Raw genomic sequence first — 25,937 nt, forward strand, 5'->3', positions numbered from 1 at the left:
CTTTCATCAAGTAAATTTTTATTCCCTTGTTGTGAGATGTAAAATAATTCGTCTCACAAATTGGGAGACGAATGGATACAGCAATAAGGTAACACGATCTCGAATTTATGCAAACTCATATTATCTGCTGGTGTATTTCGGAAATCTTGAAGAGATTAGATAGTTCTGGTCAGTTCTTGGAATCGGAAACAAGCTTCCATCCACACTAGCATATCAGTAATTTCAAGGCCGGCGTATTATAATGAATAAATAAAACGATTTATCATAAACAGCTTTTCAATTTGATTGATTAAATAAATTTTGGAATGTGAAGTCACTTTGCAAATTAATTTTAATATCACTAGACAAACTTTGAGGAATGATGCAGCTCACGATTATCACGGAAAATCCATTCAGTGGGTGTAAGATGAAAAGTTCAGCAACCTCATTAACAGACAAAGACACCTCATTCGACACGAAAATGCGAAACACAGATAACAAGGCATAGACGAAATATACACAAGATAGCATTCATAAAAATTAACTTTATACTAACAGCAAAGCATTATTAAACAACCGCAACAGCACAAAGTACTCAGGCAGAACTCGCTAAAGAGACTTCACTCAACCACTCGCTTGAGCTCAACTCAATTGATTTCAGCTCTATCTCTCCACTTTTTATAGTTTCTATAAGAAAGCAAAGACATTTTTCTAAAAGCATATCGTATTTTCTTTCATAATCAAGGTGTCTCCCAAATTTCAGTAGCTGCTTGAGCTTTTCGTTTTCAAATCGACAAGGTTGCGGGTCAATGACCTGCATCCTTTCAACATCCGTTAGAGTTATTTGTAAGATTCTCTTCCTTACCAAGAAGCTAACTGCACTGGGAAGCAATATTAGTAAAGAATAGATTATCTATTAGGAAGCATCTTGCAAAGATATTATAAGTATACAAAGTTCTTCTTCCTTTCATTTTTTTATGCCCTGATTTGTAGTTTGCTGTGTTGGTCTACGGATAAGGCTTAAATGCTCTAGGTTCGAAATCCAATTCCACTAAAGCTCCCTTTTGTATTCAGGCATGGTATGCATTAAACTTAATGTTCTGTGTGAAATATCCTTCCTTATGATGTTATGTGAAATGATGATGCCTTCTCAGAAGTCGTCCTTGCCATCTAATCGAAGTTCAAAATTACAAGATCAGTCCCAAAAAGCCCTAATGTTGCGTCCAAACGAAGCGTTAAAAAATAGCTTAATTAATTAACCCTCCATTTCCATGCACATGTATTGCATCTTCTTGGCAATTATGTCGAAAAATAATTTTTGGTAATAAATTATTTGGTTCTCTATTTTTGTCTTTCTTTTTATAGTCCATCAGATTTGAGAAGAAACCAGTGGGAGTATTCCCCCCCTCCCTATTCCCCCCTCCCTATTCCCCCCTCCCCAAAACTTTCTCTTATACTCTCCAATAAAGATCTTATCTCTCTTCCACTGCATGGAATTGCAGATCATGGGTAAAGCGCAAATTCCTTTAAAGGCATTGGTGAACGATAGTTATGAATGTAACATTTTCACTGAATCTATTGGGAAAATATGTATTTTGGATGCCTTTTTAACAGCCAAATCAGCAAATTTGGCATGAAACTGCAGGTGCAGTCACACGATAATACACAAATTTAATTGATTTATGTTTATGAGTTACTGCGCTTTTATGCAGATGTAAATACAAATTGACAAATATCGACCATTTGATGGTTTTGGTTCAAAATTTGATACGTATCTTTATTTAGATGTTAATCCTGTTTACCAAATTTTATTTACTTAGCTCTTTAAACCCCCGGGGGGCACCTCGAAATGAGGATGAGATGCTTCCGGTATGGTGGTTGGATCTCGCCACTCTGGAGGATACACAAAAAGGTGGGGTATCTGGCTCCTCCCATCGAGGACGGGACGTATTTCCTTCGGGAAGGGCTGTACCGTGGCCGGTGATGGTCCTTTGGACTCAACCACAGTTCCTGCCAGTGTTGCTGTTGCTGCGGTCCGGTCATTATTTTTATCCGTGTGCCTTCGGGCGGGTCAGAGAGTCAGCGATATGCCTTACATAGCTCTTTGCGTTTTGTAATTATCAAGTTCACTTGTACTTGAGCAGCCAGACAGACATCAGACAGACGGACGGTTTAGTTTAGTTATATTAACGTCCCGTTTTGAAGCAACACTAGGGCTATTATGGGACGGACCTCATAATTTTGAACCGCGGTCAGATGACGAGGACGACACCTGAGCTGGCACTCCCCCTCTCCACACCACACCACACCAGCGGGAGGACATTTGGTCAGGACGGATTTAACGTGCAACAGACCCCCTTACACGACGGTTCTTCGGTGGAATCGGGTCTCGAACCTGAAACCCTCCGATTCCGAAGCCAAGACCTTACCACCAGGCCACCGCGGCCTCCAGACGGACGGACTCACAGACAGACGGACATAATGTCAAAAATGTGTTTTTCGGACCCAGAGAAGTCTGAAATTTGGAAATTCGCCAAAATCTCGAATTTTTTTTTTTTTTTTTTTGATGATTACAATACTGCTTCTATACTTCGCATACTGTCAGAATAAGAATGTAAAAAACTAACAAGAGAAACGTTCTTCGCAATTCCAATTTCTGATAGAATAACGCTGTGTTAAGATTTCAATGGATTAGATTCAAGCATCTACAGTACCGAGAAAAGTCAAATCTTGTTGCTAAGATTTCAATAGTGGTGGTTACATCGGCTAGTCAGTAAGATTACATCCGCCACTGTCACGTATTAAATCTCGGTCAAGACGGTTTAGTGAGTCATAAAAACAATGTCTTTTCTTCTCTGTTGTGAGCGTTTATTTCTTTTGTTACCATTGCAAATGAAAATCGAAGCATTTTATTTCCATTCAGTTATAAAAATAGGAAGGATAAGAGATTTCATAATGTTTTGAAATCATATGTATTCAGACATATTTATAGTAATCTGAAAAGCTACTGAATCAAAAATAACGTCACATGTTTCTTACAGGCACGGATTTATGTCACTGGCTGGATCAAGTCTGACATTTGACCCATTTTTTGTTGATAGATAAGTGAGAATTTTCGAAATCGCCCATCATTATGTTTAGAATTTTTATTGGAAGAAATGGGAAGTTTTCAAAATATCGGTTTCGAAAATGATTTTAGATTCAATGGAAAAGGTTTTCCGGCTAAACAGATAATGAAAATTTCCAAAGAAAAATAATTAGAAGAATTCAAGCAGAAAATTATGTTTTAAGAGACCAAAAGAAATTCCGTCGAAATTTTCTATTCTAAAATATATATATATATATATATTCTAAATTTTATAAAAATTTATGTTTTTATAGAATGTTAGAAATTTTAATATGTTTGATGATTAATTTCATTATTTATTGATAAAAAAAATGTTTGCCAAAAACTTTGTAAATATGACAAAATTGCAACTCTTCAAATATTGTAGTTCGTGCTTTCCAATATATGAAAAAAACACGTTTTTGAAATTATATCTGTCTGTCTATGAGCATAATAATTCAAAAGCGCTTTGAAATAGTTGGACGAAATTTGATATTCTAAATCTGTCGATTCTTTTCAAATTTTGAAGAAAATTCATTCGATGGAAATTTGTCTGACAGGCTGTGAGAATACAATAATAATTGCAAAATGTATAGAGTTAACTGGATAAAATTTAAAATTTGATTCATACAAAATTTTGAATGTAATCTTCAAGGGATTGAACCTTTATTGATAGACACATTTCCTTACATAAACAAGATAACTAGAAAACGCAATATCATATATAAATGAATTTGATATGTAATCTTGCTAATAAAATTGTAGCTTTGTTTCGAATTTTGGTTTCTATTACTCCCCCACCCCCCCAAAAAATAATACATCTAAAATGCATACTCAGTTTTCTTCATAAAATTATAAATTTGGCGCAGTATAGCCAAGATTGGCTCTTGCGCCAATAAACCCAACAACCAACCAACCATCATAAAATTATAAAACATAAAATTCTTATGCACTGAATTTCAAAAATTAAATCTCCTCACTCTTTCGCGGCATTCACTGCTTTACTCAAATTCCATATTTTTTATGTGGTGAAAGGGTGGATAATTAACAACTTTATTAGAGGGCATGCAAGAAAGTTTCGGGGAGTCGACTGCCATTGATTCTGTTTAATTAACATCCGAGAAAAGCAGAAAGAAAGGACGAAGCAATATGAAAATTTTCAGTGAATCATTTAATCATTATTTTAAAGATCACAATATTTTTCCCTAAAAGAAAACCTTCATAGAATGGAAAACATAATAATGTTGCTTATAAATAGGAATGTTATGATGTTCATGATATATTACAACGAAAATCGAATGCTACAGCAGTTATGTTTGAGAACTTTATGAACTCAAACGTTCATAACATTGAGTTATGAAAGTTTACTGTAACTGCGCAGTATAATGAGATAGCAATGAAGTATGGATTAGGAAAAATTGATTCCATAGATTTATGTTCTATTTAGAAGTTCTGCCACGTCAATGATGGTGGGATTTCAGAATTTGAGCCCTTGGCATTGCGATGACAGCATTAACTGAATGTACAGAATGTGCAGTCTCCAAAATTCCATATAATGATAAAGAAAGATTTCCACTATATAAAGGTGGGTTCACACGAAGCCAACTATTGCGCGCAATAGAAGGTCACGCCTACTTCAGGAAAATCACGTGACTGCAACAGGACAATGGCAAATGGTCAACTATTAGCCAACTGGGACAACTATTAGCCATTGTCCCATCGTCGTTGTCTCAACTGTTCACACGGGGACAATACAGGGACAACAGCAGAGAGACAACAATTGCGCGCAACTGTTAGCCTAGTGTGAACCCACCTTAAGAATATGAGATCATCAACAACAGATGCAATGCGCACCAAATGTACAAAGTCAGTAGATATCATTCAGAATGACCGAGTCACAGATAATGATGGAGTTTTAATTTCTATCTTATCATTTTCGCACTCATGCCGGCTCTGAAACCATAAAGGACTGTATATCTTCAAGAAAATTTTAAAAAAATAATTAGGTTTTCTACGAAATTCGAACTTATTTGCTTAGATATTATAGCCATATTTTAAAAGCCGAAAAAATAAAATCCTATGCTTAATCTATATCTATAAATTCTCGATGTTTCTTCAAATGTTTTTAGGTCTTTTGTATCGATGTTGTTTCGAATGTTTTGGAGTCTTTTTTCAAATTACATGCCAAATTTCATTTAAGATATCACTATTATTCAGGTAAACCCAGTAAAAGAATCATTTTCATCATCAACTCTTCAGTATTGATTTCCTTTGTCTATTCATATGACATTGATTTTATAATCGCTAATTCTAATCTTACTTCGATGGATTTTTTTTTTTTTTGAATACCTGACCCATTGCCCATCAGACTTGTCATATTTCAGATATATTGGCATTTGAACCTCCTTTCTTATTCCAACAGAAAAGATATGAAATATTTGCACTTTCTGACTTTAAACGATCTAATACAACGATTTGAAAATGTTGTTCAAAATTCATCATTATTTGAATCATTCAATTCAAATGTTTCTGACAAAGCTTTTTCTTATAATCTTGTTGTCGTTATTTCCCAAATACGAGCAATTGATCACTCTAATAACTGAACCGTTTTGTTTTCTACGAGTGGCAGCATTTTAATCCTGAACCTTTCAGTTTATTCATTCAGTTCCTTGCGGCGAGCTGAACGATTCGCTTGAGCGCAACGGATTAGAAAGTTTCTGATGCTTTTGATTTTATCTACGACTAGACACATCTCGGAAAGATAACGGAGGAAGTTTATTTTAACGTTATTTTAAACTTTTAAACTTTTTTTTTTGTAAAATAGTTTTTCCTATTTCATTGTGGTGAGCTTCATAAACTCACCAAATTTTAATCGGTCACTGTGATCTGGATGGATATAATCCTCTTTCAATTGTTTTAAATCGGAAAGTCAGTAAGTAATTTTTTTTATTAAATTCTTTTACGTTCAAGAATTTTGTCATACATTAATAAGTTCTTTATCAAAAAATTTCTAATTATATTTATAAATTCTGCAGCATGTTGTGATCTTTACTATTTTTTTTAAATTTTTGGTGGTAGATAATATTGGCTGTTTTGCAATATTCATGTTTAGATCCATCTGTAATAAACATGAATATTTAGTTTTGAGGTTTTTTCCTCCCATTTTAAATGGAACAGGAATAATTTCGAAACCGCTGGATAAAAACCTCCAGTGTATCAAGATGTTCCAGAATTTCTGAACTGAAATAGCTCTCGTATTCATTAAAAATATTGTCACCATTATTCTTTTGTTGTCTGTTTTGGTTAATTATAAAGGAACATTTTGTTACACAATTTATTTTAGCATCTTAATATAAAGTGATCGTCTTGCTTTTATTTTTCTGTAACATTTACAATATTTTAGGAAGTAAATTAGATTAATTCAAGTAGATAATGTATTATATATATTAAAGAACTCAATATTGATAACGGTAACTTTTCAGACTGGATTAGCTTTTAAAATTCAAGTTTATTTTTTGTAGAATCTAGGACAGTTTCGAGATGCTTCAATGGCAAAGTTTATTAATAAAGTATTATTGCTTCGATAAATAATATAAAATAATAAATTAAAAATTGAATTAAGAAATTAAAAATTGAATTAAGAATTAAATTATTAAATATGTTATAAAATTATTATTTTAAATGCATTAAAAATATTTTTTATGTTTGGCCTGGTTACTGTAATCCTTAAGTTGTAATCAGTTTCAATATCGACATGAAAATCGTTTGAATCGAACTATTTCACTGCATTTCTACTATACTTTTTCTAAAATCTGGAAAACTTGGAGATTAAAAATTATGACTAACATATAGTAGCCGAAATATTTAAGACGTGACATATGCTCAAAAACAAGAAGAATGCTATTCATTAAATGAAATTTTATAAAATGTCTTCTCAATGTGCATCGCATTTAAAATTTATTTCTTTTTATTTAGAATAAAAAGATAAATTTTACATGGATATATTTTGATCTTAAATCTCTTTTTATTTAGAATTAAAATATATTCTATTTTTATTTAAATGTGCAATAAAATAAAAATTTCTGAATTTTACACTTATTGTCTGTTCTAACAGTTAATGAGTTACACTTAAATATAATTTTGAAAATCTATTGATTTCATAATATCGGCACGGGCTTCTATACTTAGTCTTCAGCAACAGTTTAGCATTGCTAACTTTCAAAAATTCACCAGAATATATTCTTGCACAAGCCTTTCATAAGTTCCAGTTTCAATAATATTAATTACTTCATCATATCACAATGTGCATCTGAAGGCAAGCAATATTATATAAACCTATTCGAATGCCACATTTTGTATGTTTATCCAAAATCTTGTCGCTTCCATTTTGGTGCATTTAGGCCATTGGTCATTTCGATTTCACCAGGTATACACGCCAAGCTTCTGTTTAAATCAAAGTACAGGGTGTCCCACAAGGTATGCAGCGCCTAATATTTACAAATTCGGACAGAGCACGTCGAGTATTTTGATGTATAACGTGTGGGGTCCAAGAAAATAGCGTCATAGTCTGTTTAGAGTGTTACAAATATATCAAAATACTCGTTTTGACGTGTTCTATCCGAATTTGTAAATATTAGATGCTGCATACCTTGTGGGGCACCCTGTACATGTGGGCACAATTCAGATTATCAGTACCAGCACCAAAAACTTCTGAACTCGATAATGATCTGATTAATTTGATTCAAAGACTTCCAAAAACACAATTCATAGCATTTTCAACATTTTAGAACACATTTAATTAATGTTAATCTGAAGATTATTGAAACCAGTACTTGTCAATGAATTCATTAATACACGAATGAGTGTAGGTCTCCGTAAGGTCATAGGCTACTGAACATACAAGCGTATGCCTACGAAGCATGGCAATAGGGTTAATTGAGTGAAAGCCATCCAAGCGTTTCCGTTCGTCTGAGTAAAGGAGCTTTCTCGCTTCAATGCCACGGCCACTGGATATAAACAGAAATAGGGTACAAGATCAAGCATGGCACTCGACTACGGACAATATTTACGATATCGGCGAATTCGCCAGCACGCAAATATGAATACTAATAAAAGATTTGAAATTAAGATCACGGAATACAACTTGGTACTTGACAGCTATGGACTACCGGAGATATTGCACTACTTGAAGGAGTTACTATTATTTTATTAATTCACCAGGAAAGTTTTTAGTGAAAAGGTAAGTTAACAATTATTATTAATCTAAATAGACAAAAATCGTTACACATTTCCTGCAATTCATTATTATTATAGGCATGAAAATCCATTTGAATTGTATCATCGAATCCTGGCTTGCATGCAAAAATCGGGTACCTTAAATTAAGATGATTTGACTTTAAAAGTTTCTGGTTTTGTAAATTAGTCATTATTTTCCTAAATGTAATATTTAGTTTATAGGGACCCTACATTATGTGCAACGTTAGTGTAGAACTGAATTAATTTTTAATGATTTACCAAGAAGGATTTAAGGTTCCAAACTTAAAATTGGAATAATTCGATACATGGACTTCAATCTAGGAAAAGCAAAAGGCGACTCATTACTACCACTCAGTTCGTACCATCGAAAGCGTAATTGTTCAGAGTAATTCAAGTAGCTAATCATTTTTAAAATTCCGAAATGGAAGACTGTTGAGTGGCAGTTATTGACGAGTTAATCAATGCAAAAATTTGACTTCATGGTTATCGTATATGGTGAAAATCTAAATTTCGGATGCAAGACATTCTCATTAGAAGTATCTAATGAACAGATACTCTCAAAACATCTTACTAGCCCTAAAAATGGGACGTTAATTAAAGAATCATGGATTTTGATAAAAAATACACATGAAAATATCTGTATAGTGAACAACATACTGATGAAACAAATACTTAGAAATATGCATAAAATTTCTAAAAACATTTGAAAATCTGTATCTTTTAAGGATTTTTGTTTAAGAATTCTTTTCTGTTTATATCACAGAATTAAGGCTGCAGTTCTTAATTTCGAAAGTTGTAAAGTTTAATTCTTGATGCTTTTGTGAAAACGTTTCATATATTTTAGATAAAAAAAAATGTTTATATAACGAAATATAATTGAAGCGAAAGTTGCTTTTCAGTTCAGTTAATTTTCATTCAGTGAAATCTCCAACAGGCATCTCGAGAAAGACGTTTTTCTCTTTTTATGAGGATTTAATTTAATCTCAATCAATCGATCCAATAATCACAATTAGAGAAAAATCATTCCTCTGACAATCGTTTTGACAAATTAGTTTGTTGCATTTTCATAATCATGGTTGCCAGCGACGAAATGTTCACTCAATGTTTTCCTTTAAACGACCCAATAAAGCCACTCGGTAAATACCGCATAGGACATTCGCTTTACTCCAATATCCTCTTTAAACAATAACGGGCACACGGATAGAATCTACTTCCATCAACATAATGATTGTGAATACTCCTCTGTGAAGCATTACTCGCAAATAAGCTTTCAAGGGGGACAATGACTTTGATCCGATCGTTTTTCCTTGTATTCTATCACGTTTTATGTTCGTTTTACATTGCATGTGTTTTTCTTTCGTTTCGACTCACATTTTATTTTCTATCAATATTTCAATTTCTACAAATAAAAATATATAAAATTGGAATGAATAGATTAGATTCCCCTTTTAAGCCTTCCTTTGCTGCTTCAGTCTTTTCCTGGAACTGACTTTTTTTTCTCGGAATGCCCAAATTGTACTTTTCCTCAACACCTAATAATCTCATTTTTACTTTCTCGTGTAAGAATTATACAAAAAGTACAGTAATAGTGGAAAAATTTAAACTCTAGATTTTAACGAATCCACTTTATAGGTCTCCATGAGTCGGAAAAATGCATTTTTGTATTTATGCATGTCTGATAACGTAAACGCTTTAAATTAAACGGATGAAATTTTCGTGCGTGGTTTTTAACTAAATTTGTAGATTTCTATTTTATATTCAAAGAAATTCATTCACAGAAAGCTTTCCTGGCTATTCGAATGCAGGTAAACGTGGTACAAAACATAAACAGCAAGATGGATAAAGCTTGGGATATAATTTTAGCATTTAAAGTGCAAATGGGCATCAAATTTTGAACCATATCCATCAAGGGTTTGTCGGCTTCTACTTTCGCCTGTTTGTAATCACCATAATTTAAATGAATGAAATTTGGTATGCTATCGCAGTATTATAATTGTAATTCTTCTGTAGCAAATTTTGGTTTCATTCGTTCAAAAAAGTCAAATGCATGTTCTATTTTCTTTATTGTACTCCGACGCACAAAATGCTCATGTGCGAGATTTTAAAAATAAAATTCTGATTACTCGCCCATAAAGGAAAGGAGGAACCAAAAGGAGAGATGGAATAATACCTTAATCAGATAATAAGTAAAAAAAAATGTAGAATAGAAAATGATTATTTGACGTTTGAACAGTTAATTGCTTCTTTTAACATGTATCCAAGCCATTCACCATCAATAATATTTTCACATATTTTGCTGCATCTGCCATTAAAACAATGAAAATATAATTTCAATTATTCAAATATTAGAAAAGTGTTTACAACGATTAACAAGTTTTATAAGTGATTGGTAATGCTACGAGATACTTTTGATTCTTAGGGAGGAAAGGGAGGGGAGAAATGGATTTTAGTTGTTAGGAGCTTTGATTGTGGTACTTGACTAGTTTCGGATGTGTTTTGCAAGTATTATTGGGCAAAGGTGCCGGCGTCCTGGCATAGGGGTAGTGCATCTTCCCCGTGATCTGGGCGTCCCGGGTTCGAATCCCGGTTCGGGCATGGTTGTTCTTCATCTGTGTTCTATCTGTGAGGTGTGTGAATGTGCCCCCCTGTAAAAAGTGGTTGTGCAAGCGAATGTGTGCGAGTTCTTCATATGAGCTATAAGTCAGACTTCTGTCCTTGGGTGCGCAGGTGTCTTTACCCTCAGAAGCTACTGCACCCCCCTTTCCGTGGTAACGCGGATACGACATCATTGGGCACAGGTGAGAAATTTTTTCTGCTGGAGTTAGTGTCTGGAGCTTTATTATCGTCGTGTCTATAGGGTGATAGCGATGGCATTATCGAAGGAGGTAGTTTTAACGACTTGTTCTTCTTTGTATGAACAGCATATCGATCACGGGTCTTTAGTTCTCTAATATGCTTCGGAAAGGAGAATACTTTTTAGTTATTGATGAATGAATGGAAAAATAAGGTTTTCTTTTAAAAAATGGAATTTGCTGATAAATTTAATGGCTACAATATTTTTTAACACTTTGTATATTTACATCTGCATATTTTAAAATGGAAAAACGAATCCAGGTCTCTAGTCATTACTACTGAACAGATTTCTTCAATTTTTATATCGCATGAGAGCTTCTGACTTTTAAATACATCAAGTATCATTGCACTCTTCCGGCCTTCATTTTTGAAGAGATGTTGCAAGATGAAACCTCGGCAGTCTTCAGTCTAAACAGTTGAAAAAATTTAATCATTTTTTAAGCTTAACTACTAAACAAGAATGCTACGTTTATTATGGAAGTTAAATTTTCATTTGTCGTAATAAGATGCAATTCATCAAAATTGATTGATATTGGTGAATTGATATTATGAATATGATGGGTGAACTGCTGAACGTCGAAGTTGGCTAGTGTAATGTCTTGATCTAGACTGATCAAATAACGAAGCAGAATTTCCAGACAATTCTTTAGACAAGACTTGTTCTAATCTTGGTTAAATAAATCGTTATTTACACCTATAGTAGGAGATACAACAGTCAAAGTCGGCTTTCTTGAAATTCCGTTGGTTCTCGGACTTCGAACTCGCGGGCGTAGTGCAACAGTCCCTGCAATTTGTTTCTTCTCTCCTCCTTAAAAAAAAAATCTCCGCATTTTATTTCGGAGACAATCTCCGCCTCTTAATTTACATTGGTCATTTCAGCTCTCTTTTGGCCAATCAGGGTTCAGTAATATGCTCTTTCAGCGACGCCAGTGGGTCGTGGGAAGATCCTTTCACAAAGAGAAACAGCTAACATCCAGATGTTTGGACACCCCTTTCTCTTTAAAGGTACTATCAATACCTCTTGGACGAGGAATTCCACATGTGGTCTTTCACTGTAGTCGCTAATGAACAGATGAGACCCCAGGTGAAAAGATAGACCATATCTGGCTATCTCGAGGAGTTTAGTAAGTAACAGCGACGACACAGCTAGCTATAAATGTCTTATCGGTACTGGGAAACGAGGAATGTTACACTAGTGATGTATTGAAATACCATTACTATTTAAGCACATCAAAGATATTATTTAGCAGTTTCTACTCGGAAAAATTTTCGGTAAGCTATCGGTAAAGTTGGAATGCATTTGCAGTGTTAGATGACCAACACAAAATGCGTTAAAAGTTCCGAGTCAATCTCTAAAGGATTAGAATTGCCTCGTACAAGATGGAGAATATTCATAGAATGTCAACATTTGCGTGTATATCTAACAAAAGAATGCGCTTTAGAAGCCTTTAACACGTTGGACGGAGTCGCATATGTTTACAGTGATTTTAGTTGATATTTGGAAGTATATTTCAGAATATTTAAATTGTAATATAAAAACATGGCTTATCAAATATTTCGAATCAAATGGAACGAACTGCGAGGAATTTGGGAAGTATTTTATCCAAAACATGCCTGCTATTACATAAGAAACAATGGGCTTGAAATAGATGTTTATATGCCCCCTCAATCAAGTTTTAATCTTGGACATAAGCTTGGTATAGCAACATAGGCGAACGACGAAGATTTTTTTGTATCTAAGTTGTCATTCAAAGTGTTTAATAAGTTAAGGTCACAATTCCTTGCTGGATAGTTATTTAAAAGCAATTCATATGAATTTCGGTTATATGCGCTACTGCAAATAACCGCACGTGTGAGAACTTGACGAGCAAGGGTGGAAGTATGTCATGTTTTCTTTGGAATTTCCGATACTAAACTGCCCTCGTCCTTGCGCTCCCGCAGACTCTGTGTTTATCTAGGAGACCCTAAAAAGACAAATCAAACTCTTGGTGAAAGACGAGTGTGTACTTAACTATATCAACAATGCGGCTGAATGAGACAATCGGCCAACTTCATCTTTTATCCGTTCGCACGAAACACGTTTCCTTCACCTTCGCAGCAAGGCCAACTCCTTTCCAGAGAGTCGGAAGGCGGGGAGGTATTGTTTTCGAAGATGAAATACTGCGTCTCCGTCGCCTGTCCAGTACTCTGACCGGAAGAAAATGCCCATCTCAGCTCTTTGTGGATAAAGGCTTTTCACTTTATACGTGACAAACGAACGGGCAATTTTAAGTGTTTTGCTTGAAGCGATTTCGTTTCCCGTTTGTCTGATTCAGCATACTTCTATATCTGGCGACTTTTCTTTCTTTTACCGCCAATCAAATTCTGACTTTCCCAACCATTCTCCACATTTGTGGTGAGAAATGACGGGAAGCTGAGTGCCGAAGAATTCTTTGGCTCGTTATGAAATGATGTAAAAGAATAATGGTACTTTTGCAATGCTACGTGTAACTAACAAAATCCATAATGTTTTGTTTCACAACATCGTTATTTATCAGAATGTCTGATATAGAGCTATGTATGGCCTGATGATTGAATGAGAGGATTCAATTAAGTTCTCAGTTTTTTCAATGGAGTTGTAGAGAGTTTGTATGTATCAGTCTTGCAATATTGAATCAATATGTCGCATTAATATCCAGATTTTAAAGCTTATGTTATTTATCTTAGTTATGTTTAAAGTCTACAAGCGCTTGCAAATGCATAAGGTGAAGCTAAGTATCACTTGCACATACAAGGAATAATCAAAGAATTCTCGCAATGACATTTTATCTTTAGCAGCTCTAGTGTAAATATTTAAAATCATTTTGTTTCTTCACCTTATAGTTTTTGTTTTCCAATTTTTCAATTTGTCCAAGAAATCACGAGCAGTTTGTATATTCTAATATTTTTTTTTTATTTTAATCAAACTAAGCAAAGAACGTAAAATATTAAATGTTAATCTTAAAAGAATGAATACATGTAAACTGTATAAAAGATGTTTTGATTGAAATTCATTAAAAGCTTACAAAATTAAAAGCAATATTGAAAATTGGATACCAAGAATTAACGACTGATCATTGAAATACCAAGACGGATAAATTCTGGAACTACATTTAAACTTTAACCCGTAGCACCAGGAAAACTAAATCGATGTATAATTATTTACCTCATACAAAAATATATACAATTGTTTCAAATCGAATTTCTTTGAAAAATTAATTCATCTTTTTACCATTCTGAAGGCGTTTTTAACAATCAAAATTTAAAAAATAAATAAAACGTCAAAATGGTGCACCTTCTTGAATGGTGAGTGAGAAGCCCCATAAGAGTACAAAGGGTTAATTCACGTATAGACCCTATTCTTGTATGATGAGAGTTTAAACACAATGTTTATAGACTGGACGCTATCTATTTAAATTTAGAAAACTTCATTAGCATATGAGAAAAATCTAATATAGATTTTATTTGCTGTGTTGTTGTTTGCTGTTTCTTATGGCACTTGCCACTGACAAACCCGCTGTTCGAAGACTGCGATTTTAAGCCTGACGGGGGGCGTCTTTTGCTTTTATAGTAGCACCAACTAGGACCAAGAGTACGACTTAGCTACTCACGCATCACTCATTCGCTTGCACAACCCCTTTTTACAGGAGGGCACATTCACACATATCGCAGATAAAACAGAAGAAAACCATGCGCAAACCGGGACTCGAACCGGGGACTCCCAGATCACGGGGAAGACGCGCTACCCCTATGCCAGGACGCCGGCTAATTTTGGTTATTCCTATTTCCCTTTTCCCATTAATTTTCAGCTGCATTACTAGCTTTCCCTTATTTACGATATCAGTTGGGGGGGGGTATTTCTGCAATCTGTCATTTCTTTAAAAAAAAAAATTAAGATACATCCACCACTCAAATTCAAACTGCTAAGAGCAGCAGATTTGAGTTTTTGGTGTAGTTTACATTATGCTTCATAGTTGTATTTTTTAGGCCCATCACCAATTTAGTGATGTATTAATTCTGTTTTTATATGTTGATATGTAACACTAAAACTGACCGCCATTTACAGGTAATGAATGTGTCAGTTTCGATATTAATATCGAAATATCTGCGTAGTGAATTCTATTCTAAAATAAATGAAGCTCAGAAGTAGATACATTAATAAACTTCTTGATTTCGAAACATTGAAAACAAACCAGGAAAAGAACTATATTGATATTACCTGCACCTAATTATACTTAATCATAATTGTTTTTATTAGCAAACAATTATCTCCGCGAATTGTGACAAGCCCGCATTTCTCATAAAATAAATCATTTACAACAGCTTTTAAAAATGAAATATGTGCAGCTGAAATGGATATTGTTTGCGTTGTATTTTTTCAGCTGAAGCAACGTCTGTGAAATTTTAGTTTTCCTCCTTTTGTTTCTAGATTTGACTGAAACTACAGGAAGTTGGAATAGAAAAATCAGCTGGGGGAGCGTATTTTAATTTGTAAATTCACCTATTGTGCAGGAAATATGGCTGGAATATTGCAGATTCTCAATAACAGTTTTAAGTCTTTCCTTGATCAAGGAGGTAAGAACATTTTCCTTAGATCTGTTTTCAATTATTTTGTAAAGTTTCATTTTTCAGAACAAAGATCTATAGAAAGTCTAATAGGCCAGTGCTCATGACGTTGTTCCAGATCTGCATCGAAATGATTAATGAGAGATAAAAGAGCAAAATTAGTATGAACTATATTTTGATGCTCTTGAATTTCCCACAGATCCCCGAGTGAAGGATTGGCCCATGATGCAGACTCCTTTTCCCGGCATGGCTATGATCGCAGCCTATATCTACTTTGTGAAAGTGGCAGGACCACAGTTCATGAAGAAGCGCAAACCCTTCGATCTCCGGTGGCCGATGGTTATCTACAATTTCATGTTGGTGTTCATTAGCTTGGCACTTTTTCTGGGGGTGAGTTAGAACATCAAAACTGAAAATTGATATTCCAATTAAAATTATGCATATTCTGACAAAATTTCCAATCTTTTGCAGCTCGGCTGGTACAGCTACTTCAATGGTTACAGTCTGAAATGTCAACCTGTCGATTATTCTAACAAGATTGAAGCAGTCAGAGTAAGTATGAAAACAAACTAGGTTTCTTGTTCCATTTGAATTTTTAAAAATATCTTTGAAGAGCTTTGTTGATATTTTTCACCTGGAAGTGAAATATATGCTGTGTATTTCGTTTATTTTGCTACTGTTATTAAATATTTCAATTTCTAATGTATATGTATGCTAAATTTATTTTTCGAATCGCCGGAGATTAGTGTAGAAACAGTTTATAAAGAAGATTGTCCGTCGAGAGTAGCCAGATGGCACTTAATACTGAAACGCACGTCGTTGCCCCGTGAACTCGTCTGCAATTCACGCATGCTTTTTAATTGGTTCACATACATGAAATTAAACACTTTGTCTATTGCAATTAAGAAAGCAAAGGGGGGTCATCTAATACAGCTAATCTCTAACGTTGTTGTTTCTTATGGCACTTGCCAGCTGTTACGAAGACAGCGATTTAAGCCGGTGGGGGAGCGTCTCTTGTTTTTATAGTAGTGACAACTAGGGCCAAGAGTACGAATTTGCTACTCACGCATCACTCATTCGCTTGCACAACCCCCTTTTTACAGGAGGGCACATTCACACATCTCACAGATAGAACAACCATGCCCAAACCTGGACTCGAATCCAGGAGGCCCAGATCACGGGGAAGACGCGCTACCCCTATGCCAGGACGCAGGCAATCTCTAACGTGAACGATAAGAAAATGTCATGCCAATTATTTTTCACACAATTTAAATTATCTTAATACTATTGAACCTTGTTGTAACTACTTTTGCCCATTAACAGAATCATTTAAATTAAAACCTTGTTTTGATCGGATACTAAAATTTCCTTTTTTTTTTCCTTGTGATTTATAGATTTAACTGAAAGATTTCATTGCAATAGAAAATAATTCAAATTCCATTTGGATGAATTTAGCTTTAAAAATTTTCCGAAACTCAATCAATATTTGCTAAAATCATTACAAATATTAATCAAAGTTTGACTTCTCCAGAACCATGGTGACTTAATGGTCAAGTCTCGGCTTTATGATCGGAAGTATGGGTTCTTTTTGGCGTATAAAGCAACAAATTTTAAAGATTTTAAAAATATTTAAATATATTAATAATTAAAACTGATTTTATAAAAATGTCATGCCAATCAAAAGATGTACTAATCTTTTTTTCTTTTTTACAGTTAGCTCAAATCGGGTACTTGTTTTATCTGACAAAATTTGTAGAATTTGCCGACACGGTAAGTAAAATATAAAATCACTTTTAAAAATCAGCCATGAATTGTTACAAAGCTTTCTATAGATCTCAGCTATTTTTTATCACTATGCTGTTTGATGTCACGGTGTTGATGTCATGCGGAAACTATCGGCCAAATGTCGGTGGCACCACATTGGTGACGCTAGAATTTTTATTTTATGTTTTTTATTTACTATTCTTTATATTAGCAAAATTCTTTTTATTCTTTTATTTTTAATTTTTTTTTATTTCCCTGAAATTTCGAAAAATTGCGCGACAACTCCTACCAACAACAACAACAAAAAAAAAAAAAATGATGACTGCGTAAAGTTAATTTGAAATTCCGAATTTTCATATAAAATATCTTTTGTTTCCGTATTATAAATCGTTAGCGCATATTCTGTACACCAAAATTCGCTGGTCTCGAATAAGGAAATTTGGCGAAATTAAAATTTACGCATGTGTTTTTAAACTGACTGAATTTTCTTTCCTCAAACTGTATTCTTCCTTTCATTCGTCAGGATTAAGATAGCACATAGACAGATGAACAGTAATAAGAGAATTTGTAAGATTAATGTGAATTGGTAATAATACTTTGTCGATAAGAAGTTTTATAATTTATTGTTTTTTGTTTTCTTTACTAGTCAACTTACGCCTCGTTAACTTTTTAAGCTATTTTACATATAGAACAATTAAATTCTTTTAAAAATGAATTTAAAAAACACTTTCGTTTTACATGCTATTTCTTTCCTTGGTACTAAGGAAATAAATCCCTTTCACGATATCGCAAACGATAATGGAAAATTTTCTACCTGATAAATTTTCACATTGGTTGATCTCGTAAGATTATTTTCTACTTTAGTTAATATGTTGTCACAATTCAAAATAGTATCTTTAATGCATTAAATGAATTCTTTTTTTTAATATCTTTTTAGATATTCTTCGTGCTTCGTAAGAAAGATAATCAAATCAGTGCACTGCATGTCATTCACCACAGCATCGTGCCTTTCAGTCTTTGGTTTGGAATCAAATTTGCACCAGGTGAGTTTGGTCTCTATTCCATTAAACAGATCTGTAGACTATCTATACGTTGATGAGACTAATATAATCATTTAATAAGGAATAGTATTGCCATGCTTGAAAATTTCATCTGTGTCGTTTGCAATTCTTTGTGGAAAGTTCATTTTTTTAAAAATGTCTCTTCAGTTTGTCCAGACTAATTGGAATTCGAGTGCACGATTCTTATTTATGTGTAATTCATTCCATTATCTTCCCGTCATGCATCAATGGATCTGTTTAAATATATCGTTTAGTGCATAACTTTTGATGAAAAATTCTATAGTTATAATAGGCAGCATCGGAGAAATACCTCGAGGGCTCCTTAAACAATACAAATCTGGAAGCTTCTGTTTTTACTTTCCACCTTCTAAAATCATTTTTAGTTAATTTTAATCTCTGCATAAATCAATCAATTTTTAAACAGCAAGATTTGACAAACTAATCAAGTTTAATTTCGAGTCACTTTCAAGAGTTGGTTTTAGTTTCTAGCCCATAAATTTACAAAAAAGTAACGCTTCAATATAATAACAAGACAGTAAGCAAGACGAATTTGTCTTAACACAATTATGATTATTCATTTATATATTAAAGTATCATATCTTAACATAAGACTAACAATATCATATTTTAACGTAAAAGAGTAATATCGTAGCATAACGTAAAAGACTAATATCGTAGCATAACGTAAAAGACTAATATTGTTGAGACTCTACCTGAATTTCATTTCATTCAGTCGTTTCTCCGCTAATAAGATTCAAAGATGTGGGATCGTAATGTGAAATAATCCACTCGTTATTAATCTGACTCCATTTTATTATATATCTTTCTATATATATTACAATTCTATTTACCTGCTATATTTTTATTTAGTTGCCATATACAAAAACATACATTGGTTTCGCGCGCAGTTAATTCTGATTTTAGAGTTGTAAAAGCAAGTTATAACTCTAGTATGATTAAAGTTAAAATTAGTTTTTTAGCCAAAGGCGCTCGTAACAAATATCGTAGCATAACGTAAAAGACTAATATCGTAGCATAACGTAAAAGACTAATATTGTTGAGACTCTACCTGAATTTCATTTCATTCAGTCGTTTCTCCGCTAATAAGATTCAAAGATGTGGGATCGTAATGTGAAATAATCCACTCGTTATTAATCTGACTCCATTTTATTATATATCTTTCTATATATATTACAATTCTATTTACCTGCTATATTTTTATTTAGTTGCCATATACAAAAACATACATTGGTTTAGCGCGCAGTTAATTCTGATTTTAGAGTTGTAAAAGCAAGTTATAACTCTAGTATGATTAAAGTTAAAATTAGTTTTTTAGCCAAAGGCGCTCGTAACAAATATCGTAGCATAACGTAAAAGACTAATATCGTAGCATAACGTAAAAGACTAATATTGTTGAGACTCTACCCGAATTTCATTTCATTCAGTCGTTTCTCCGCTAATAAGATTCGAAGATGTGGGATCGTAATGTGAAATAATCCACTCGTTATTAATCTGACTCCATTTTATTATATATCTTTCTATATATATTACAATTCTATTTACCTGCTATATTTTTATTTAGTTGCCATATACAAAAACATACATTGGTTTCGCGCGCAGTTAATTCTGATTTTAGAGTTGTAAAAGCAAGTTATAACTCTAGTATGATTCAAGTTAAAATTAGTTTTTTAGCCAAAGGCGCTCGTAACATCCTCCCACCTTTTGATTTTTTAAATTAGGAGGTTACAAAATCAAAATTAACAAAATATTGCATTCAAAATATTTAGAAATCAAAACATGAAATGCACATATTTGAAAAGTACATAATAAAGTTCAAAAGTTATTTAAAACGTGAAGGTTTAACCACTCTTCTTCCACTTCTAGTTTTTGTTTCATAGTCGTTATTTTCCGAGCTCGGGATTTCGATTTCTTCATACGAAGCAACCGGTTCGTTTTTTCTCGCACCCACAGGATCGTCATGGTCTAATTCCAAGGGGTATAAACGTTGCACTGGACGCACAAGTTCCCCACTCGCTGTTTTTAGCTTCACTACTCGGATGCAGCCATCTTTCCCAGGAAACACTTCGATTACCAATCCCAAAGGCCAGTCTAGTCGCTTTTTGATATCACTTTCAATTATAACAATATCTCCCACTTGCACTTGTCTAGATTCCTTTCCTTTTGGCTTCTTCTGGATTAACAAGCTTAGATATTCTTTTCGAAATCTTTTCCTCAAGTCCTCTCGTAATTTTTGTTGATACTGATATCGTTTGGAGATATTTACTTTATCCAAAGTATCCAAATCGGGAACTCCTACCTTTGTAGTCTCTTGAATGAACATTGAGGGAGTCAGTGGAATTAAATCATTCGGATCTTCCGATAGATAATTCAGAGGTCTAGAATTGATGTTGGCTTCTACGTCACAAAGAATAGTGAACATTTCTTCGTAATGAAGCGATGCCTTTCCTAAAACTCTTCTTAAAAGCTTCTTCACCATCTTAATCATGCTCTCAAAAAATCCGCCCCACCAAGCAGCTGTTGGGGGGTTAAATTTCCACTGAATTCTTAAGACGGAGGCGTCATTGACAATCTTGTCCCAATCAAGAGCACACATCAAATTATTTGTTCCCGTAAAATTTGTTCCGTTATCGCTGTATATAGTCCTAGGTCGCCCTCGTCTTGCGACGAATCTTCTAAAACCTATAAGGAATCCATTAGTTGAAAGACTCTGTATTAATTCCAAATGAATGGCCCTATATACAGCGCAAGTAAAAAGCAAGATCCAGGCCTTTTTCCCATCCTTTAAATGAAGCGGTCCTGCTAAATCCACTCCAGTTACTTCGAATATTAAGGCTTCCCGTACACGATCTTCCGGTAGTGGCGCAGGAATTGATTCAATTTTCTTGCTCGTATATCTTTTGCGTCTTATACACCTTGAGAGCACTTTCTGGACAGTTTTTCGTCCCTGCAGAATCCAAAATTTTTGACGGATATCTGTTAGGACAACTTGAACTCCAGCATGGGAAGAGATCAAATGATGTTCGAAAATCAATCTCTCCACTAATGGGTGCTTACAAGGCAATACTAGAGGGTATCTAAAATTTTCTTCATCATCTCGTCTTGTAATTTTAGTTTTCAATCTAATTAGTCCATCAGAATCATTAAACACACAGTGATTTAAGTTTTGATCTTGCATCTTCGTTATTAAAGGTTTCTTGTTGCACGATTTGTATCACCTTTCTTTCGGCGGCATCTAGTTCTGCAACAGTTAAAAGATCTTTCATCTTGTTAATTGGATTTCGGAAATTTTGTACAAATCGTAGCATCCATGCTATCATTCGCACAATTTTAGAATATCTTGAGAACTTGTACAAATACCAGGATTTATTCAGATCTGTAGAGTTGACCAAAGTTACGACCCTCTTTTTCCTTTCCCGGAAAACCTCTTCAAAATTGTATTCAGAGTCTGTCGCTGGCCATTCTTCTTCTGGAAGTTTCAACCACTGTGGACCCTCCCACCATCTCGATTTCAAAAATCCTTGGATTGAACAACCACGGGAAGGAAGATCAGCAGGATTGCAAGTGCCTGGGAGATGCTTCCAAGCATCCTTTGAAGAAAGACTTCTTATTTCTTCTACTCTGTTATTCACGAAGGTACACCAATGATCTTCTTTTTGAATCCAATAAAGAGCAACAGAAGAATCTGTCCAATAAAAAGTAGGTACGTCTCTCAAAGACATAGAATTTTTAATATCTAAAGTTAACCTAGCTCCAATGCAGCATGCTAGTAATTCTAGACGAGGTATTGTAATAACCGTTAAAGGTGCTACTCTACTTTTTGCCTCTATAAAATATATTTTGACTTCCTCTCCCAAGGTATTTCTCAAAAATACGACAGTACTGTATGCAACTTTGCTGGCATCACAAAAGGTATGAAGACTTAGTCCTTCTGTGCAGCCATTGATCTTTACACACCTAGGGATCTTAACTTCAGACAGCAATTTCAAATCAACAATCAAAGTTTTGAATTTTTACTGAATGTCATCTGGTAGAATTTCATCCCACCCTAAGTTTCTTTTCCAAATATTTTGCACTAAGAGTTTTAAACATATTGTCACAGGACATAAAAATCCAAGTGGATCAAATATCTTTTGAGACGTTGACAGAATATTTCTTTTACTGCAAACATCAAAATTAAATTCTGTATTTTGTAAATCACAGAAAAGGAAATCTTCATTTGTATTCCATAACAGTCCAAGTACTGAGGTTGGAACAGTTGGCTCGTCCCGACTTAGGTCCCTTGTATATTCCCAACCTCGAAGATCAAAACAAGCCTTGGAAAGCAACAGCTTTGCTTCTTGAATGAAGCGGGTAAGATCATCTTCATTGCGCACGGATGTCACACAGTTATCTACATAAAAGGAATTCTTCAATATTTCGGAGGTTTCAGGAAAGCACTCTTTACTTTCCTCTAGATGGTTCATCAAAACCGCTGCCAAGAGGAAAGGACTACAAGTGAGGCCAAAAACAAGATGGCGGTGACGAAGTATCTCAAATTTTCTTGTTTCGTAATCTTTCCACCAAAGAAATCGCAAAACATCTTGATCCTCTTTTGCAATTGAGATTTGAAGAAAGGCTTTTTTAATATCAGAAATTACCCCAATGTTATTTTGTCTGAATTTTCTTAAAATTGGTGGAATTTGCTCTATTAAATTTGGTCCCTTTTCCAGACAGTCATTTAAGGACGGAACTTTCTTAACTCGACAAGAAGCGTCAAACACTGGACGTACTTTGGTTGATGAGTTTTCCTTAAAAACACCTCGGTGCGGCAAATAATAACTTGGATTTCCTTCCTCTTTTTTGGGCACTTTCTCTATTATATTTTCCTCAAGCCATTCTTCAAAAACAGCTTCATATTCTGCATATTTCTTTTCACCTTTTAACTTTTGTGAAGTACGGATACAACGTTGTTCAGCTGTTGATCTATTGTCTTGTAGAATTTCTTTTGCTTCTATCCAAGGTAGCTTAACTATGTATCTGCCATTTTCATCTCTATCCACTGTTTTCATAAAATGATCCATTGCGTTTCTTTTCATTTCTTCTTTAGATTTAGTTTCAACTGGATCCATAATACCTAAAGTTTCTAATTTCCAAAGATCAGCGATAGAGCTATTTTGTATTAGCATTGAAGTCACCAGTTGAGCGGAAGTATTTTCCTCTTTTCCTCCAAAAACTTTACCCATGATCAGCCAGCCTAATTTTGTTTCATATGCTACTAATCCACATTTCAGAGCATATATATTTCCTGAGAATAACTGTCCGCAAAAGTCAGCCCCTATCAGCAATTCAATGTCCGGACAATCTTTGCCTTGATCAGAGAGTATTATATTCTTTTTCTTCAACTCCTTTTGCCAATTTCCTTTGTGGATCCGAGGTATTTTTCCGCATATAATTGGTTGATCGAGGACTTGCATATCGTAAGTGAATCCCGTATTCAAATTCTGAAGGGTTATTTCATATAGTCCATGATCTTGTTTTTCTAACGTAGATCCACCAAATACCGAATGTATGATATTTTTAACTTCAATGGGCCTCAGATTCATTTCTTTAATTGTTTTCTCTAATAAGTATGATCGCTGCGAACCACTGTCAATAAGAGCTCGTACTCTGCGTGTTTTTCCTTCTGCTTTAATATTAACTTGCAATGTTTGAAGGAGAACTTCTTCAGCAGCACACTGATTGGATAAATTGACATTTAGATTCTCTTCCACCTCAGGTGTTTTGACTTTTGGTTTGTTTGTTGGCAGATCTGGACACATCCAAGTCCAATGCCTCTTATTACAAAGCAGACACTGTACATTTGACTTGCAAATTCTTGACCTATGGCCAGGCTTTAAACAAGTGAAGCAGCATTTTTTATTTTTCAAAATCTTTTGTTTCTTTTCAAAATCAAATTTTTTGGCATTGTAACATTCTTTGCTTTCGTGAGGGTTTTCACAAAAAACGCATATGGTATTATGTTTTCTTTTTTCTGTACCTCCTGAAAACAAATCTGTAGCAGTAGCCACAGAATCATAATTCCTCTTATTACACACCTTAGGTGCAAATCCTGATTTCGCTAAGCGAATTCTTTCCTCACCTTCTATTTCTGTTTTCAGAAAGAGTAATAAGTTTTTCAGTTTTTCTGAATAAGCATTGCTTTCCGGGTCATGATTTGCTATTATCATTGGATTACGCAGCCATACCCTGAAAATATCTTCAGGTATGCAGGATTCCACCAGGGGGAAAAGCATTGCTGAATACTTGTCTGATGTTAAACCAATTGATTCTAGAGCTCTTAAGTAAGTTTCTAATTTATCATAAATTTGCGACGTGCTTAATTTTCTTTTAGCTTCTGAAGCATTTATTATAACTAATTTTAGTAGCTCACGAACGTAGTATTCAATAAGCAACTCATCCTTTCCGAAACGCGATTTTAAACTTTCTATTGCCTTGCAATAATTCGCATTTGTTGGAGGATAACTGTCTATAATTTCCCGAGCTCTAGTTCCTTCACTTACACATTGGATCAAATATTGAAATTTGTCTTCATTTTCTAATTTATCATCATCATGAATACGCTTAAATTGACTCCAGAAAGCCAGCCAATTCTTAATTTCACCGTTAAATTTAACGAGTTCTATTTTAGGTAACTTAAGTTTTCGTTTAATTCTAAGAGAAACAGAACCAACGCTTTCCTTTTCAGCGTAAGAAAGTTTAGTCAAATATATGTCCACATTTACTTTCGCATCAATCATTTTTGTGCTGTATTCTTCGATTTTCATATACTCATCTTCATACTTTTCGGTATCCGAATTTTCCAGAAGAAAACTACATATTTCATTATCTAATTTGACCAAATCCGAATAAATTCGTTCCAAATTGCCGAAAAGTGATTTAATTTCTTTTTCCTTAGGTTCATCGACCTTTAATCTTTCAATTAAAACATTATACGTTTTCGTAAAGTTAGATCTAATAGGTGATCGCTTCTTAACGGACATCTCCATTTTTATTTCACTACTTAATTCTTATTGCAAATAAAAACAGACGTACCGTATTTTTAGCAATCACGTCCGGGTCACCACAATGTTGAGACTCTACCTGAATTTCATTTCATTCAGTCGTTTCTCCGCTAATAAGATTCAAAGATGTGGGATCGTAATGTGAAATAATCCACTCGTTATTAATCTGACTCCATTTTATTATATATCTTTCTATATATATTACAATTCTATTTACCTGCTATATTTTTATTTAGTTGCCATATACAAAAACATACATTGGTTTCGCGCGCA

General features: G+C 34.1%; 1 protein-coding gene across 5 annotated transcripts in view; it reads left to right on the forward strand.

Moving 5' to 3' along the window:
* LOC129963440 (elongation of very long chain fatty acids protein AAEL008004-like) overlaps positions 1-25,937 on the forward strand; it is a 69,843-nt gene that overhangs the window by 36,705 nt on the left and 7,201 nt on the right. For 4 of the 5 annotated variants that reach the window (XM_056077806.1, XM_056077807.1, XM_056077805.1 and 1 more), the window contains exons 2-6: positions 15,642-15,787; positions 15,978-16,168; positions 16,250-16,330; positions 17,492-17,548; positions 18,480-18,585. In XM_056077806.1, the coding sequence (XP_055933781.1) occupies positions 15,730-15,787; positions 15,978-16,168; positions 16,250-16,330; positions 17,492-17,548; positions 18,480-18,585 (493 nt within the window). In that variant the 5' untranslated portion in view covers positions 15,642-15,729. Of the gene's footprint in view, positions 1-5,732; positions 6,018-15,641; positions 15,788-15,977; positions 16,169-16,249; positions 16,331-17,491; positions 17,549-18,479; positions 18,586-25,937 lie in introns of those variants that run through there. The other variant, XM_056077804.1, reaches the window with a different exon arrangement.

The sequence above is a fragment of the Argiope bruennichi genome, chromosome 3 (genome assembly GCF_947563725.1).
Source record: "Argiope bruennichi chromosome 3, qqArgBrue1.1, whole genome shotgun sequence".
NCBI classification, from domain to species: Eukaryota; Metazoa; Arthropoda; class Arachnida; order Araneae; family Araneidae; genus Argiope; species Argiope bruennichi.